This window comes from Culex quinquefasciatus, chromosome 2, assembly GCF_015732765.1.
Source record: "Culex quinquefasciatus strain JHB chromosome 2, VPISU_Cqui_1.0_pri_paternal, whole genome shotgun sequence".
NCBI lineage: Eukaryota > Metazoa > Arthropoda > Insecta > Diptera > Culicidae > Culex > Culex quinquefasciatus.
The window spans coordinates 14,712,202-14,728,762 of NC_051862.1; the positions used below are offsets into that span (position 1 = coordinate 14,712,202).

The 16,561-nt window shown below is 34.5% G+C and overlaps 1 protein-coding gene across 1 annotated transcript; it reads right to left on the bottom strand.

Annotated features, from left to right (window-relative positions):
- Positions 1-643: 643 nt before the first annotated feature.
- On the bottom strand, positions 644-14,892 carry LOC6049827 (protein commissureless 2 homolog). Its single transcript, XM_001866493.2, has 2 exons — positions 14,315-14,892; positions 644-1,405 (listed from the first exon to the last, which is right to left on the bottom strand). The coding sequence occupies exons 1-2, from the start codon at positions 14,742-14,744 to the stop codon at positions 966-968; spliced, it is 870 nt and encodes a 289-aa protein (XP_001866528.2). The 5' UTR covers positions 14,745-14,892; the 3' UTR covers positions 644-965.
- Between the last annotated feature and the right edge of the window lie 1,669 nt (positions 14,893-16,561).

Genomic DNA, 16,561 nt, shown 5'->3' on the forward strand with positions numbered 1-16,561 from the left:
AACCCTTTACTCCTTTTTACTCAATTATCATAATTCCGTATCCAGCGTATCATTTTGAGCAAAGTTTGTTCTATCCAATAAAATATTAGTTAAGGCGTCATTTAGTGGATTATTTTGGTTGACTGCTTTATTAACAATACAGAATTAATTTTCGCTTTTTTCATTAAAAAAGAAGTTTCTCTATTTGAAAAAAAATATACGACAAATTAAACAAATGGAAAAACACAAAAACCAAGCAGTCAATCAGCCATAAGTTTCAAAAGGGTTTCGTCATAAATTGGAAAGTGAACCAAGATTTTTTTATTCGTTCAGAATTTTTGTTACAATGTTACAAAAAGGCTAAAAAAAAATGCAGGATAGAGCAATTATCCTAAAAAAAATAAAAAATCATTCACTAAAACTGTTTTTTTTTTAAATTGCGTCGTCATACGTAAACATTTTCAAAAAACAAACGTGGGAAACGATTCTCAAAAAAAAAATTACCACTTACTTACTTACTTATTTAGCCTTTTCAACCAAATTTGATAAATGAGCGAACACTTACCTTCGCGTCATGACAAAGCTATGCAAGCTACACACAAATATTCAGCAAAGTTAGGACGTTTCTTTTGAAAAAAAAAAAAATATGTCGACACGGTGTTTCATTTTTGCCAAAATATATATTTACTTTTATTTTCAGTCTCCTTTTAAAATCTACGGTTCAAGTACACATCGCACACTTTATATTTCTTGTAGTAGCACTCAACCTTTAAAATATTTACTCTCTGATATCTTAAAAAGAAAGGGGGATGATGGAAAAGAGTAACTTTTCGCCAAACTCCTAAAATATTTACACAATCCTAAATAATCGCAGACTCGCACACGCTCACATCTTTTCACGCACAATCTCTAATTAAAATATGAAATTAATGCATAATAACACAGTCCATGTTTGCTCCTCAAATCTTCCTCTTCGGAGAATTCGTTTATCGCAGCGGTTTCTCCTCGTGCTGCTGCTGCTGTTGCTGCCTCCACGTGCCCAGCAGGTCACCCTCGGACTCGTCCTCCACCTTCTCGGGAATCGACACCACCGTCGACGGCGACGTCGTCGTCCCACCCCGGCCCACAAAGTTGTAGTGGATTTCCTCAAAGATGGTGACGGCGAGCCAGTTTTGGGGCCGTGACTCGAAGAACTTGACCGTGGCCGGCGGGTGGACGGACGCGGGAGGCGGGTTCTGCCGTTGAAGCTGCTGCTGGCGGTAAATGTGCTCGACGGCGTCCTCGTAGCTCGGTAGACCGGAAGCGACGGTGTACGAGGGCAGGGTGGCCGCCGTGGTGGTCGTATCGGGGTCATACGGTGGGGGTGACTCCACGTCACCCACCAGGGTGCCGCCGTGCGCCGTCTGGTGGCAACTGGTGATGGACACTGGAGAAGGGAGAAGGGAAAACGGGACTCAATTAGTTGGGCTGGCTATAATTGTTGTTGGTGAACTCGTGCTGAAGGTTGCGAAGCTGCGGTGGTGGAATTGATTGGCAGTGTAAATTAATTAGATTTGTTGGGCTTTCCGGGGTGCAATTTCGTAGCGTTCTGGTTACAACGGGTCCGTTAATGATGGCATAGGTCAGTGGTGAGATTTGGTTTAATTTGACCTTCAACAAGTTCTTCAGAAGCTTGCTATCGCTTGATATTCTCATGAAATTTATGTTGGATGTTGGATCATATCTCCAAAAATCGAATTGATGTTTCCAAAAAAATGCTTGTTTAACAATTTCAATATACATTTTAAGGTTGGAAACTTTCAACAAATTTACATTTCCATCCCAAGCCCCACAAAATGAAACATTCTCGCGGCAATTTGGAGCTAATTTAATTTGGGTTCGACTCAACTTTGTTGCGCGAATTAGGCTTTGCAATTTAAAAATACGTGCGACGAATAAATGGTTTCTGTTTCCTGCTTCCATTGTGGCACCGGGTTTCAATTCAGAATTCCAAGAATTGTTGACACTAAAGCTTTATTCGGGAAAAGTGGAAAGTCAAACATGCGCATTTTAATTGCAAAATAAATAGTGTTTTCGAAACGAGTGCGATTGTGGCAATTCAATTGAAAACTTTATATATTTAAATATATACAAACATCAAACAAGTTTAATTTCATTACTTATTTCAGAACATAAACAATAATTAGTGAAATAGAATTCTATTACATCAACTTTGAAAAATATTTGCAATGGACTAATAATTTATTTATGTTGCATAAATGCAGAAATGTCCCATGTGATATTTGAAAATGAAGACAAAAATTAATTCCAAAATATGCATTTTTACAGAAAAAGACCATTATCTAAAATAAAATTTTCGTCCTTTCTTTTCTATAGCTCAAAAGTAGCGGTATTTAAAAAAATTAAAATATTGCTCTACGGAAAAAAAATTGTAAAAAAAAGGTTAATAATAAAAACCGTCATTTTTTTCCGTATACCAATTATTTTATGATATCATTCAACTTTTCGTTTTAAAACTTTTTAGTTTGTACCCCATTGGTTTGACAAGGTCAAACTAAAAAGTGACAAACTGTCACTTTTTACACGGCGCTCACGAACACTATCAAAATAAACGTTTGGTTGTGTGTGTAAACTCCGTGAAAAAGGGGTTGTCAAACAAAAAAGTGACCCCGTTCGTTTAACAACAGTTGGTGTCAAACCATCCGGGGTTTGAGTGTAGTCCTCATAATAAAAATCAAATTTGCTGAACACAGCAAACCAATCAGAAAATTCCTTCAAAAGGTACAGATTTTCTAATATTTACGTAATATTTTTGTATGGACAGCTGTCAAAATTGTATAGAGCCTTCTATGAGTGAACCAATGACACAAAATGGCTTCTTTTGTCATACACAGTAAAAAAAACATGGTAAAATTACATCTAAAAAGGGGTACATCTTTTATGTCAGAAAAAGCTTTAATTTTACCTCTAATAATGTGTAAATTTACATCTGGCAGACACTAGGAAAAAATATCTGCAATCCTAAAAAAATATCAAATCGGCAATAGTAATATCTAGCTTACTAAGTCCACGCCCCAACCCGCACGGCCAACTCGCCGCTGTGAAAACTGGACGATCAAAGCCAATGTACCTCTATGTACCGTATATGCAGTAAATACAGTATACAATGTACGGAGCACATAGAGCTACATTGGCTTTGATCGTCCAGTTTTCACAGCGGCGAGTTGGCCGTGCGGGTTGGGGCGCGGACTTAGTAAGCTAGATATAACTATCGCCGGTTTGATATTTTTTAGGATTACAGATATTTTTTCCTAGCGTCTGCCAGATGTAAATTTACACATTATTAGAGGTAAAATCAAAGCTTTTTTCTGACATAAAAGATGTACCCCTTTTTAGATGTAATTTTACCATGTTTTTTTTTACTGTGTAGGGAAGGTCCACGAAAAAGTTAGAGCCATATAAAAAAATATATAAAAGGAGGCATGAAATCAGCCGATTTCGTAGAAAATTGCTCATTTCTGCTGCCTTTCCATTGTATTGTCTATTTTCTTGTCACTTTGGCGAAATGGCCTTCGATGAATCAATGCTTGATGAAATATCCAGCATCCGAAAGTCTGAAACAGACTTGTTTGAGTAAATAAAAATTGATGTTACAAACAATACCTATCATTAAAATCGAATTTGAAAAAATAAAATAAAAATATTTGAAAAATATTCAAGCAATTCATTATTCTTTCAAAAATATTTCCAATGTGATTGCGATACTCAATTCAATTCAATTCAATTCGGTTTTATTTGTGAATAATCAAGTTACAATGAGTTCATTTAGGTACGCAACAGAGTTTTGGTGTTCCTTTCAGCTGTGTTTTACATCGTAATTCAATCGAAAAATTATTACTTATAACTATGGAATAGACAAGAGTAAGAAAAAGTTTTCAAAAAACTTACAGAAAGTGCAATGGGAAAAGGATAGATAGAGAGAAAGCTTAAAACTAGATGATTGCGATACTCAAAAAGCGATATTTTTCTTTTAATTATTATTTTATATTTTGTTTATAATTAAAATGTTTAAATACAATTGGTTTTTATGGAAATATATATCAGTTACTTTCCAAGTAAAATTGAAAACAAATAATGTATTTGGAAAAAAAAATATGAAAATCATCAATTTTGCTTAAAATTCGTGGTAAAGCTGCAATAAAAGTGTTATGATTGCTTTTCGCTTAAACATTTCCACTGAGGTGCTGACGTCTCTTTTTTTTCGAAAATGAAACAAAAAAAAATCAGATTGATTTTACTGTTTGTTAGATTATAGGCAATTTGATTTAAAGGATTTTTTTATTGTATTCATTTTGATAAAAAAGACAAAAGAATATGATAGCTAACGTATTAAACTGATTTTTTTTGATAATGCCAATACAATTCATATTTGAAGTGTTTTATTGCCATGGGTCAGGGTGTAAAAAATACCTTCATTGAAGAAATACATGAACTTGAACAATCGATAGTAAACTATCCACATACACATTTAGTTCACATAATACGTTTATACTTCCATTTTCACATTTTCAATGAAATGGAGCACATGTTAGCTTACGAAATAAATTGAATTTTGGTTGCACAAATTGTTGAAAAAAAGAAGGTTAAAAATCGAAAAACAAATTCTTCGGCCAGATACTTGTTGCTTCAAAATAATTAAAATTCAGCTTGATATTGAAAATTAGTTTTTATTTAATATTTGTTTTGAATTTACAAAATAAATTTCAGTTGACTTTTATATTCTGGTTTTGCTTTTAAATGTCTACAATTTTCACTGTTTCTAGAAGCAGTTCAATCATTAAAAGGAGTTATTAAATACATATAGAGTATTACCTGATATTTTCGAATCAAAAATTAAATGTAATATTTCTGTAGAATATAAACACATTTCCATCTGTTCCGTAAAGTAATCCCACAAAACCGCTACCATCACGTACGCAAAATGATGATTACATGAAATTCACCACCCCTCCGATCAAGCCCACAATATTGGTATTTCCAAGCCCGAAATGCCACCATGATTACCGCATTCGTCACATGCACAGCAGCAAGTGTTGCCACTGCCCGTGGTGTGTTGGTTGGTGGTGGTGGTGGGAAGCCACAGCAAGGATATATTTCCCAATAAATGTTGCATCGTAATCTCACTCACCCCCTTTAATGTAATGCCGCCACCCCTCACCGACTCCTCATGCATAAAAGAACAGTATCGTACACATTGTAGAGCAAACCGAGCAGCGCGGCATGTGCAGCGAATGGATTTTTCTTTCTGCAAAACGAAAATCTTGAACATTTGCAAAACACCCCTCAAGACGACTGACTGCCTCTGTGACAAGGAAGCGGTTGGGTGGTGGATCGTTGCCAATATCAATCATTTCAGCTCCCTCCACCTTTTCCCCACATCCGTTGGAACTGGACTCATGGTTGGATTCGAAGAAAAGGGATATGCGGATATGTGTAGCGAACTCAAAGCAACATTTCCACACCGAAACCATTTATCACTTTCCAATTTCAAAAGATCTACCCGAACCCCGTGTGTGGCATGTGTCTGGCGAGAGATGGGAAATATATTGGGGAAAATGCGTGAAAAGCGCCCGCGCCCGGATTGGATCCTTTTCAGCAATCAAATGAATCATGTAATGGGAAGTACAAAACGGATCCTCTTCTGGGGCGTTTCAAAAGATTTTAATGGAATTTCCTCAAGCATGTGTAAATAGTTGTGGAAGCTTGGTGAATTGGTATCAGAAGACAGGGAGGTAATAAACTGGAAATATGAGCAAATCTTTTCTGAAGGGCAGTTCTTTAGAATAAAATTGAATTGCAATTTTTCAATTATATAAAAAGAACATCCCAAGCTATAAATCAACGATTTATTTATTTTTACAGTTTTGAGTTCAATCAAAGTATTCTATTGAGTAAAAACATAGTCGTTCTTTTTTCTGACGCTTCTTGAAATTAAATTTGCCCAGATATTCAAGGAAAAACTCTTATGAAATGTTTGACTTTTTGCACTGACTTCAGGTTATAATATGGGAATAATAAATTGTAAAAATAAACAGTAATATGAAAAAAAATCCAATACTTGTTCAATTTGCCTTTTATCAATAAATAACGAACATTGATTATAATCGAACATTGGAAACCATTTAAACCACTGCACTGCATTTACCCCTCAGGAAAGGCGTTCTTTTCCGCATTTCATATTATTTTCCAGGAAAATTTCAGCTCCAATTCCATTCTGGGTCAGAGTCAGTGGGACACGGGAATTACTCGAGTATTTGATACACTCTGCTAAAAATAGAAACATTCTAGCACTCTCCAAGATTTGCGGGACTGATAAAATTAATTACTCGGAATGGTCTTGGGAACTTTGCTGTTTCTTTTTTCTGGCAAAAAAGTTGGTTAAATTAAGTTTATGTTTTCAATTAGTAGTTCAAGATGCGTGGAGTATTTAACATTTATGAAATAATAAACAAATCTTTTTGTTCATTATTTTTCTTTGAATCTGAAGTCATGAGTGTGAATAATCAATATTATTGATAATTTTATAACAGCAAAATATAATAGCAGAAATAAAAAAACGATTTGCGATTAATTAACTTTTTTCTACAACTTTCAACATATTTTTTTTAACTTAACAAATAGTTTTGTTTTACACCAGCAGTGAGAGTTAAATGATGTATAAATTTGTTGCATTCAAAATAAGACTATTTAAAAAAAAATATTGTTACATACACAATAAGAAAAAAATATTAAACTATTTCGTGCTGAAATTAAAATAATGATAACGTAAATTAAGAACATGACGAAGCTCTCTAAATTGAAAAGAAATTGCAGTATATTTTTTTTACAAATGCATTCTTGTTTTTTTCAAATTTACAACTGATTCCGTATGGGATATGTGAATAATTTATTAAAATTTATTTTTGATTCATGAATGAATATGAATACGTTTTGTTTAGAATATTTTTTTTTTTGCAAAACCTACGGCATTGATAAACTTTGTCAAAATTTTCTAATCGTTCCAGTTCAACAGAATTAAATATATTTTGAGTGATTTTGCATCCTTTGTAACATCAAATCAATAACGAATTAATTAATTTTATGATTTTTTATTTAAAAAAGTTTGAATTTAGAAAATTAGATTTAATTTTTTTTTAATTTTTCACGGTTTTAATCATTTTTTTCAAATTTTATCACACTTTATATGCCTGACAAAAAAGGCAATTGGATTATTTTTTGATGTTGCGGATTGAAAATGGGCTTATTTCATCACTTAAACAACTTTTTTATGTTTATGTTATAGATTAAATATTTTCAATTTAATTGCGAAATCGTCATATGTTTTTTGACAGTATTTTTATTCTTCGCCAAAACTCAACAATTTTTCTAATATAGCAACAAAAACATGAGAAAAATACACTTCCCTACATCCCTTCAAAAACAGTTTGTGAAATCATGGGGAAATCAAAAAAATTTATTTCAGAAATTTAAAAATTTCGAGGGAAGTTCAAGTTTAGAGTTTTTTTTAAAAGGTTCTATTTAAGCTATTGTCTTTCATATGTTTATAGGACCTATTCAAAAAAAAAAAACTCTAGAAGTGCAGTCAGCTGAAACCAATTTAAAATTATTTTAATTTTAGTGAATTTTCGATGTACAGTACCCCAAAAAGTTTATTTTTTGCTAAAATGATTTTTTTTTTCAAATAATACATTTTTGAAAACTAATGAATGCAAATCAACTCTACCGGTGTGTAATGCATTTTCCAAAAAAAAAAATTCGAGCGACAAAAACTTTGAAAAATATTTGCATCGGCCTAAGAAAGTTAAAATGCTTTAAAAAAAGAAAAAATGATTTTAATTGGAAAGAATAAGGCCTTAAAATATCAAAATAACCAAAAAAAATACTAGATATGAATATTGGTCCTTGCACTGTAACTTGGATTTGGCCCGCACTTTTCTCTCGCACTTTTGACAACAAAATTTCCAAAAACTAGGCAACCAGCAGTTGTTTATTTACATTTCCAGTCGCAGTTTCCACCAAACTGGACATTCGCACTTTAAAATTGCGATTGACAGGTGAACAACATCGGCTCGCTTAGATCATTTTTTGAGAAAATTAAAATTTCGCAAGCCAGTTTGATAAGTCGCAATAGTGCGATCGATAGCAATAATTTAGTGCGAAGTCCAAGTTAGTGAGAATTGCGCAATACACAAATCAAGATTTGTCAAATTGTCTATCACGAAAACATTTTTTTTTGTGAAATCTCGTTAATCTCTAATAAAAAATGTCTTTCATTTAAAATTTAATTTAATTATTTTTTTCACATTTTCACCTAAACTCCCAAGCTCGAGAAAAAGTTAGAATTAGTATTGAAATTCCCCCTTTTTCTCGATCATGGGACTTTAGGTGATAAATAATAAAAAAAAAATTGGAGCAGTAGAGAGCTAAATATCCCTTTCTTGAGACTCATCCTCAACTTAAATCCATCAACTAACAAAAAATGTCTGCAATTCGGTTCGTTTTAAGCCAAAAACTCTCAAAAGTCAGGTACCCGGTTGAGTTCTTTATCTACCGACAAAGTCACGCCGCAAAGAACTCGTTTTGCTTTTAAATAAAATCCTCACCGCGGTGTCGGTCTTGTCCCAATCCCACCCGTTACACACAACAATTTGTCGTCTCTTATCGCCGCACGGAGAGCGAAACTTCCTCCTGGGATCACGTCCCAAAGCCAAAGTCTGAGTCTGGACATTTTTTTTCTTTTTGGTTGGTCGGAACACTTTGCGCCGATATGTTTCAAGTGGCAACATAAGTAATGGAACACGAAATGAGATAAATATTTAGATTAAAACCACCGGCTCTTGTGAGGCACCACCGCGGTACCGACTTTGGGAGCAAAACCCATCCACTAAGCCCATTACTTGATGTGTCCCGTCACCGACCGACGACGACGACGACGACGACGCCGAGAAAGACAGTGAGCACTTCTTGAGTGGTTCTGGTTATGAGAACCTACCTCAGGAGGATTACTGCGAAAGACGTTAACCCTTAAAGTTTTACCCTTTTTTGCTAATTTGTTCTGTATTAAATACTCAAAATTGCAACATGAAAATGCCCACTTTTAAATAAATATAGATTTCAAAAAACAATATTGATTAAAAAGTCCCCAAGGGTTAAACGCAGAAGCTTTCGGTACATTTCCAATTCAAGTCTTGCACCGTCTGATTTGATTAGTGTTCACAGCTTCCGAGAATCACTTCTGGCTGGGCTCGCGCCCAAATTTGCGCCAAATTTATGCCGGCAACTTTTACCCCCCCCCAAGGACTCGACGAAATGCTTGGCAAAGTGTTCTCGAAGAAGGGGGAGAGAAAGTCTCAAGTTGGTTCGTGCAAATTAAATTTTACTCCGTTCGAGTCGCGGGAAATTTGGCAATTCTATTTCGAGCGTAAGTGTTACAATGAAACCAGATTGAAAAGTGTTGGTTTTTTGGGGGCTCTTTTCCTTTTCATGGTTTATAGTTGTTTGATGGAGCTGAGTTGTTTGAAAACATTCTTTGTGGTAAGGTAGTCACGACTCAAAATGAAGCTTGTTTTTTTTTAATTTACTCAAATAAATAATTTAAGATTGAAGCTTGTAAAATTTTATTCACCTCATATCACACTGTCCAAAAGTTTACTGCGAAAATGTTTATTTTTAAACTTTGTCAGAACAGAAAACTTTTCGGGCCAGATTCTGCAAATCAAATGACCGATCCGAGTTCATTAGAAAGTTTTTGGCAGATCTATTTTGGGACGGGATTTACAAACAGATGAATCAAGTTGAGTATCTTTACTGACCCAGAATTTTGAAGAGCCACTGCTTTTGTTCCGAGAAAAGGTTATAGTAAGCACCATTCTTGCTTTCATACGTAGCTTTAGCTTTGCAATAGAAATAATTTCAGTTATTTAGTCAATAAATGAATTGTTTTTGGTTTTGCCAACAAATTTTGAACATTTTTGTATCAATTCTTTCAAAAGACAGAATTTTTTGTAATTTTATTTTATTTATTTTTTTTATTATAAACATTATTCGAGCAGAAACCCTTGTTATTTGCAACATTATTAAAATTTTATGTACGTCATGAGCCACATACCTGAGCTGAACAAAATCAACTTAAAATTGGGCCCGGACTCAAAGAAAAATGCACCAATCTGGCTCAAATTGCAATGGAATAATCTGAATCTAACTAAACCTTTTTGGTTTGTTTTTTTTTTTTGCGACCAGCAGTATTTTTCAATTTTTTTCCCGAAAATTCAGGGAGCAAACAAAAAACAACAGCAATAATTTTTGTCTTTATAATAATATCAGAACCTTTAATTTTTAATAAATTTTGAATTCTAGAATCATAGATCTGAAAAAGGCGTAAAACTTTAGGACCAATATTATTAAATTATATATAATATTTTGCAAGGTTTTGACCTTTAAATAACTGTAATAAGTTATTAAGCATTTTGAGATAATTTTGAAAATAAGGCTTGAAGTTTTAAATTTACTTTTTTAATTTTTTGGGCCTCAAACCTCCACTTTGTGGGACATAAACTTTAAACATAATTAAAAATTTCGCTAGCTTAACTGTAGTAAAAAATGTGAGGTGTTGCAATAGTTCAATCAAGCCAAAAGCTCATATTTTCAAAAACAAAACTCTTAAAATAGATTCTAGCTCTACCTAACTAATTATCAGAAAAAAAAACATATCAAAGCCGGAATGTCAGAAAACATTTTTAAGCAAGCTCAAACATACTAAATATGATTATTAAAGCAGAAAAATGCATTTTAGATTGTTTTCAATTGATTAGACTTCAATTTACATGGAAATTTCAAAGTTTTTGGAAAAAAAAATTTTGACCCCTGATTTTTCAGACCAATTTTGAAAAGGGGGGGGTGGCTATCTAAAATTTGAAAAATATGTGCAACGGCCTTAGTCCAAAAAAAAAAGATTTGTTTTGAATAGTTTCTTCCTGGAAAAGATACGGAAAATTTTGATCATTTAAGGGTGCACAGCAACCAAGGAAGTTGTTGTCTTCTTATTCAAAAATTGTCAAACTTACGGACCCAATCCTGCAAGAATCTGATTGTAAAAATAGTCAAACTTCGTTGTAAATAACTACGAAGACAGTAATTAAGGGGATGAATAAAAAAATAAATCGATAGTTCCCGTAGTTTTCAAGATACTAAAATGTCTGTAACAGAAATCTGGGTGCAAAAGCTATGGTTGATGTGTACCGTTAAGATTTAAATCACTGCATTTTTTTCATCAAGCTTAATCTCAGAATATATTCCTCTTTTTTTAAATTACAAACATTTCAAATGATTAAATGCATAAAACTGAAAGTTTCCATCATTCATTAAAAAATGCTTTGTTATTTAACTAAAAACCCATTAAAAAAGTTTATCAAAATTATTTTTTTTTATTTAAAAACATGAAATAAATTTGTGTTGAAATGAATAAATGAAATGTTATAAATTTTTCAACTCGACTCGAAAAATCAGTTCATTGGTTTTGTAGCTTATGAGCTTGTTATCTCAAATATCATCATGACAGCGTAAACCTGTACAACCTAACCCCGCATCTAGGTGGGCTTCGATCTAGACAAAAAAATACAAAAAAAACAATGTTTAACTTATTTTGATGTTTAAAAAGCATTGTAAATTAGAGCTCTTTAAATTTCAGAAAATTTTACGGTTGGCAGTGTCACTCGTTTTATGTGTTTGAAGAAATTTTTTTCTGGGGTCAACAATTTTTTTCGCTAACATTTCATGTATGATTTGTTAAAATAAGCAGTAATTTTTGTCCTGGGACCATCCATAAACCACGTGGACACTTTAGGGGGTATGGCGATTGTCCACGATCCATACAAAAAAAGTTTTTTTGTATGGACAATTGTTCACGAGGGGGGGGGGGTAAGAGAATCACAAAAAAGTGTCCACGTGGTTTATGGATGGTCCCCCTAGAATTTGCCTTTACGCATTTTCTACTATTTAAATGACAATAGAAGCACATTTTAGCAAAAAAAAAAAATGTCAAAAACATGCAAACAAAATGAATAAGTGGCTGTAAAATCCTCTAAAAACTTTAAAGGAAAAAGATTATAAATACTATAAAAAAAAAAACAAAAATGAATTAAACATGATAGATGCAAATAAAATACTAAAAATTAAACAAGAAACCCCAAAAACAAAAGAAGTAAAGTAAGTTTTTCGTAGAACAAAAGTTGCTCAAAATAAGAGCTCTGAGAAAAGATAATATGGAGCAATTCCAGCTCAAATCAGGATTTTTTCTGAAACTCTTGTACCCGACCCTCTCCGATTTCAATGAAACTTTGTAGACATCCTAGGCCCATATAAGCCATTTTTGTGTATATGGAACCAATTGTACTCGAAAATAACATTTGAGAAGGGCGTAAGGCATTCAAATGTTTTTGTATTTTGCAATTTAAACAAATCAAATTGAAAAGCTGTCAAAGACAAACTTATGGGAAATTGGAGAGCTTTCCGGTAAACATATTTACGAGACTTAAAAATCAAGTCTGTCATATATATATTTTTTCAACATTTTTATATTTAAAACCGCTGTTTCTTCCCAATGATTGTACATAGGACAATGGTCAATGTGGAGACTTTTATGTAAAATTGTCTGAGAAATCGATTCCCTCTGTCAGCTTTTAAAAATTTTGTCGTTTGGACCACTTTTCAAAAAAAAAACAGTTTTAGTAAATGATTTTTGTATATTTTTAGGAGAGACATACCATCCTGCATTTTTCGTCAGTCTATTTTTAACATTTTAGACTATTTCCTCAAAAATCTTGAACAAAAAAATTGTGACATCACCTTAAAATTTAATTTTTAAACTTAAAAATCAAAAAATCTCATAGAAGTAGCGGGGAATTTTGTTTCAGTGTATTTTTTCAGAAAGCCCGTCTAATTCCCTACAAGTTTGTCTTTGACCACTTTTTGATACGATTCAACGGCTTTGAGATTCAGTAATTTTTAAATTGCAAAATACAAAAATATTTAAATAACTTACGCCCTTCTCAAGTGTTATTTTCGAGTACTATTGGTCCCTCATACACAAAAATGGCTTACATAGGCCTAGGATAACATGTCTTCAAAGTTTCATTGAAATTGAGAGGGTCGGGTACAAAAGTTCCAGAAAAAATCCTGATTTGAGCTGGAATTGCTCTATGGGAATAATAAAATTATTCAAAAATATATTTGGGAAGTAGCGGGTTGATTTTGCGACAACGGAATAGTTTGAATTGCCATATGTTGGTTACTACAAAAAAACATATTTTTAATGCTATAAAATTGAATTGATCACATTTTATTCTCTCAAAAATTCGCAAGTCCAAAATCTGTTAAATTGTAATAAATTTTTAAATGATAATAAAAATCAGTCGAATTGTTTCTATTAAATATAATGCCAGATTCTCTTTACACCTGAGTCAACAACTTGGCAATCAGTCGTCCTACGTCTGATGTTCAAACAAAAAGGGAAAAAAAACTGCGTGGGGAAAAAACGTGCCACTAACACCGTGGGAAACTCACCGAGAAGTCATCGAAAAGTCTTCGAGGAAATGAAGATCTGCTGCTCCAGTTTTCCTTTCCTTTCATCAACGAAATCAATTCTGCGGAAGTACACTACGCTGCTTTGCATTTTAAAAGCTCAAAGTATCCCTGTTGCTAGCTCGTGGTGTGTTTTTTTCACAGAATGACAATTTATTGTTTTTTTTTTCAAGGTAGATCGTGCTTAGAAAACTTATTTATATTGAGTTGCGGTGTTTTTTTTTTTGAAAAGGTTCAATAAACCAAATTTTCAGTTTTTGCTTTTTGGGTGTTTTTAAATACCCTTAACTCAAAGCAAAAACTGGAAATTTGGTTTATTGGACCCTTTAAAAAAACTCCAGAGTTTAGTTTTCTGTTGAATATAGTGCATACATGTGGAATCACTATCCTTGTTGGATGACGTGTATGTAGTTTATGGGAAATCCAGCAATGTAGCAGAGCTATTTTAAGGATTATCCAGAATTATTATTTGACACTGATACCAGCAACGATTTTCCAATCAACCTTTTTTCGCTATAAAAATCCGGCCGTGTCCTTGTATAAATTCCTTCAAGATATTACCGCCACATTATCGCACCCCTCTATCAAAATTTATGAGCCACAATTTTTCCACCTACCGATATCGGTTCTATTTTTAGCTTCAACCCACAAAACAAAATTTCCCACGCCCCCCCTCGGTAGCGGTTCACACACTTACCACATTTCTGCCACCGGCGATACTTGTAGTACAGGTAGCACGAGCACACACAAAACAGCCCGGACAGGACGAGCAGCACCATGACCGCGCCAATCCACAAATAGCTGGGATCCACCAGGAGCGGCCCCGCACCGTCCACCCCCAGCCCGACCTCGTCCGGAAGTCCCCATCCGTACGGGCCACCCCGCTCACCGGCAAATCCCCTCAAACTGCCCATTAACTGGCCGTAATCACTCGTTGCGTTGCGGTCCTTGTGACCTGCTAGTAGTTCACTTGCACCACTTGCACCACTGCGAAGACCGGATTCCCCGGTGCTGTGCAGATTCTGCCAAAACAGCGTGTAGTTGTTGTCCCGAATCAGCTTGTCAAAGTCCGCCGTCGAGGAGGGCACTTCGAACGTGATTCGCGACTCCAGGTTGTCGTGCAGCATGGTAACGGTTCTCTCGCGCAACACTTCATAAGATCCCACCCGGTCAAGTCACTCTCTTGTTGCACCACCGACACCGACACTAGGTTTATTCCTTCGAGCAGGTCGCGTCCCAAAAGCACTTCCGTTCCGTACGGCGTCCACTCGACAACTGAAGGCCAAGCGCAGAACGCACAGCATAGATCAGCATGCTGGCTTGGAGGGTTCTGACGGTGGGAATGCCGCACCAACATAAGCATAGAGGGAACAGCTGATTCGCGTTGGATTTCAGGATGAACTCGCTGGTATTGGTGAACATGAGAAAGAGAGGGTGGTTTTATGCTGTCAGTGCTTTGTTGACGCTTACTCTCTCCGAGTGAGAGTTGGAGAGTAAAGTTATGCTTCCTATGTGTGAAGGTATGCTGTCGGTTATGCGATGTAATGCAATTTCAAAAAGAAGGGCAGAGCAGCGATTCGAAAAAAGGACAACAAGGAAGAGGACACAGTGAAGAGGAGATTAAAACGTGAAATTTTCTGAAATATAAGTAGCATTTTGAGCGACTTGAAGCCGTGGGACGGAAGTTTCTGTTACACACATCTGGCGGCTTGTTCGAGTTGGGAAGATTATGAGGAAGAAAGGAGGACGCAACGAGGTTCTGTCAACGGTGCATTGTCAGAGTGACTTAATTAATCCCTACGGAGAGGGAGATGGAGGTTTCGATTTTCTCGTTTTTTTTTTCTTTTTAAATATGATTGGAAAGGAAATTAGTGTCAGGATACGAATCAGCTCGTCAAATTACCTTTTTTCGGTTTTTGTAAGATGATGACGGATAAAAAAAAAAAAACGAAACTATTGGCACTACGCCCCCCGGGGCATGGCCTTCCTCTAACGTGGGATTTCTGCTCCAGCGCCTCTGACGAAACAGGAGAAACCGGGACCGACGTTTTACTTCACCATCCGATAGAAGCTCAGTGGATAAGGCGGGAATCGAACCCGCGTCTCATAGCATCATCGGGATCGGCAAGATGATGACGGATGCTTTCTGTAAAATTTCAATCGGATTGTTGTATAATTGCATTATATTGCAAAGTTATGAAAAATATACTCCCATATATTTTTGTATTAAAAACTGTCCCGTTCAGCGTAAAAAAATATAATAAAAAACAAAATTTCAATCCTAATTTTGGCGAAAAAAAATATTCAAAAATTCAAAAGATTTTTGAATAAACTCAAATATGCTAAAAATGGTTGTAAACACGGGGGAATGCATTTTAAATGGATTTCAGCTGATTGCACATAAAATTCCATTGAAATTTTGAAATTCCTTGAAAAAAAAATTTGCCCCTTGATTTTTCAGGCCAATTTTGAAGGGGGTGACAAAAACTTTAATAATATTATATTTTTGAAAATACCGTATTTTTCGAAAGTACGCAACTTTTCAAAATTTGCAATATGGGTATTAAATGAAGCGAAATTTGACAAGCTTTTTCAATTCAATAAGTTTTTTTACTTAAAACCATTTTTTTCGCAAAATACAGTTTTTTTTTTTCAAAGTTCCAAAATATGGGTGAAACACGAAGCAAAATTTTGTATGCGTTTTCGCCTTATTAGACCGATTCTTTGCGAAGCTACACCAAAATGCCAGTTTTTTTTTATTTTCTATGTGAATTTTTTAAATGATTATTATGATTCAATATTTGCAATGTGCTTTAAATGCGTTTTCTTACCTTAAAAGCAAAAAATATTGACCAAATAAGGTCTGCAAGCCATTACATGAGAAAGAAGTTTTTTTTTCATAAATCTGCTCCTTTCGTTGTCCCGTCACGCAAAGAAATGACTG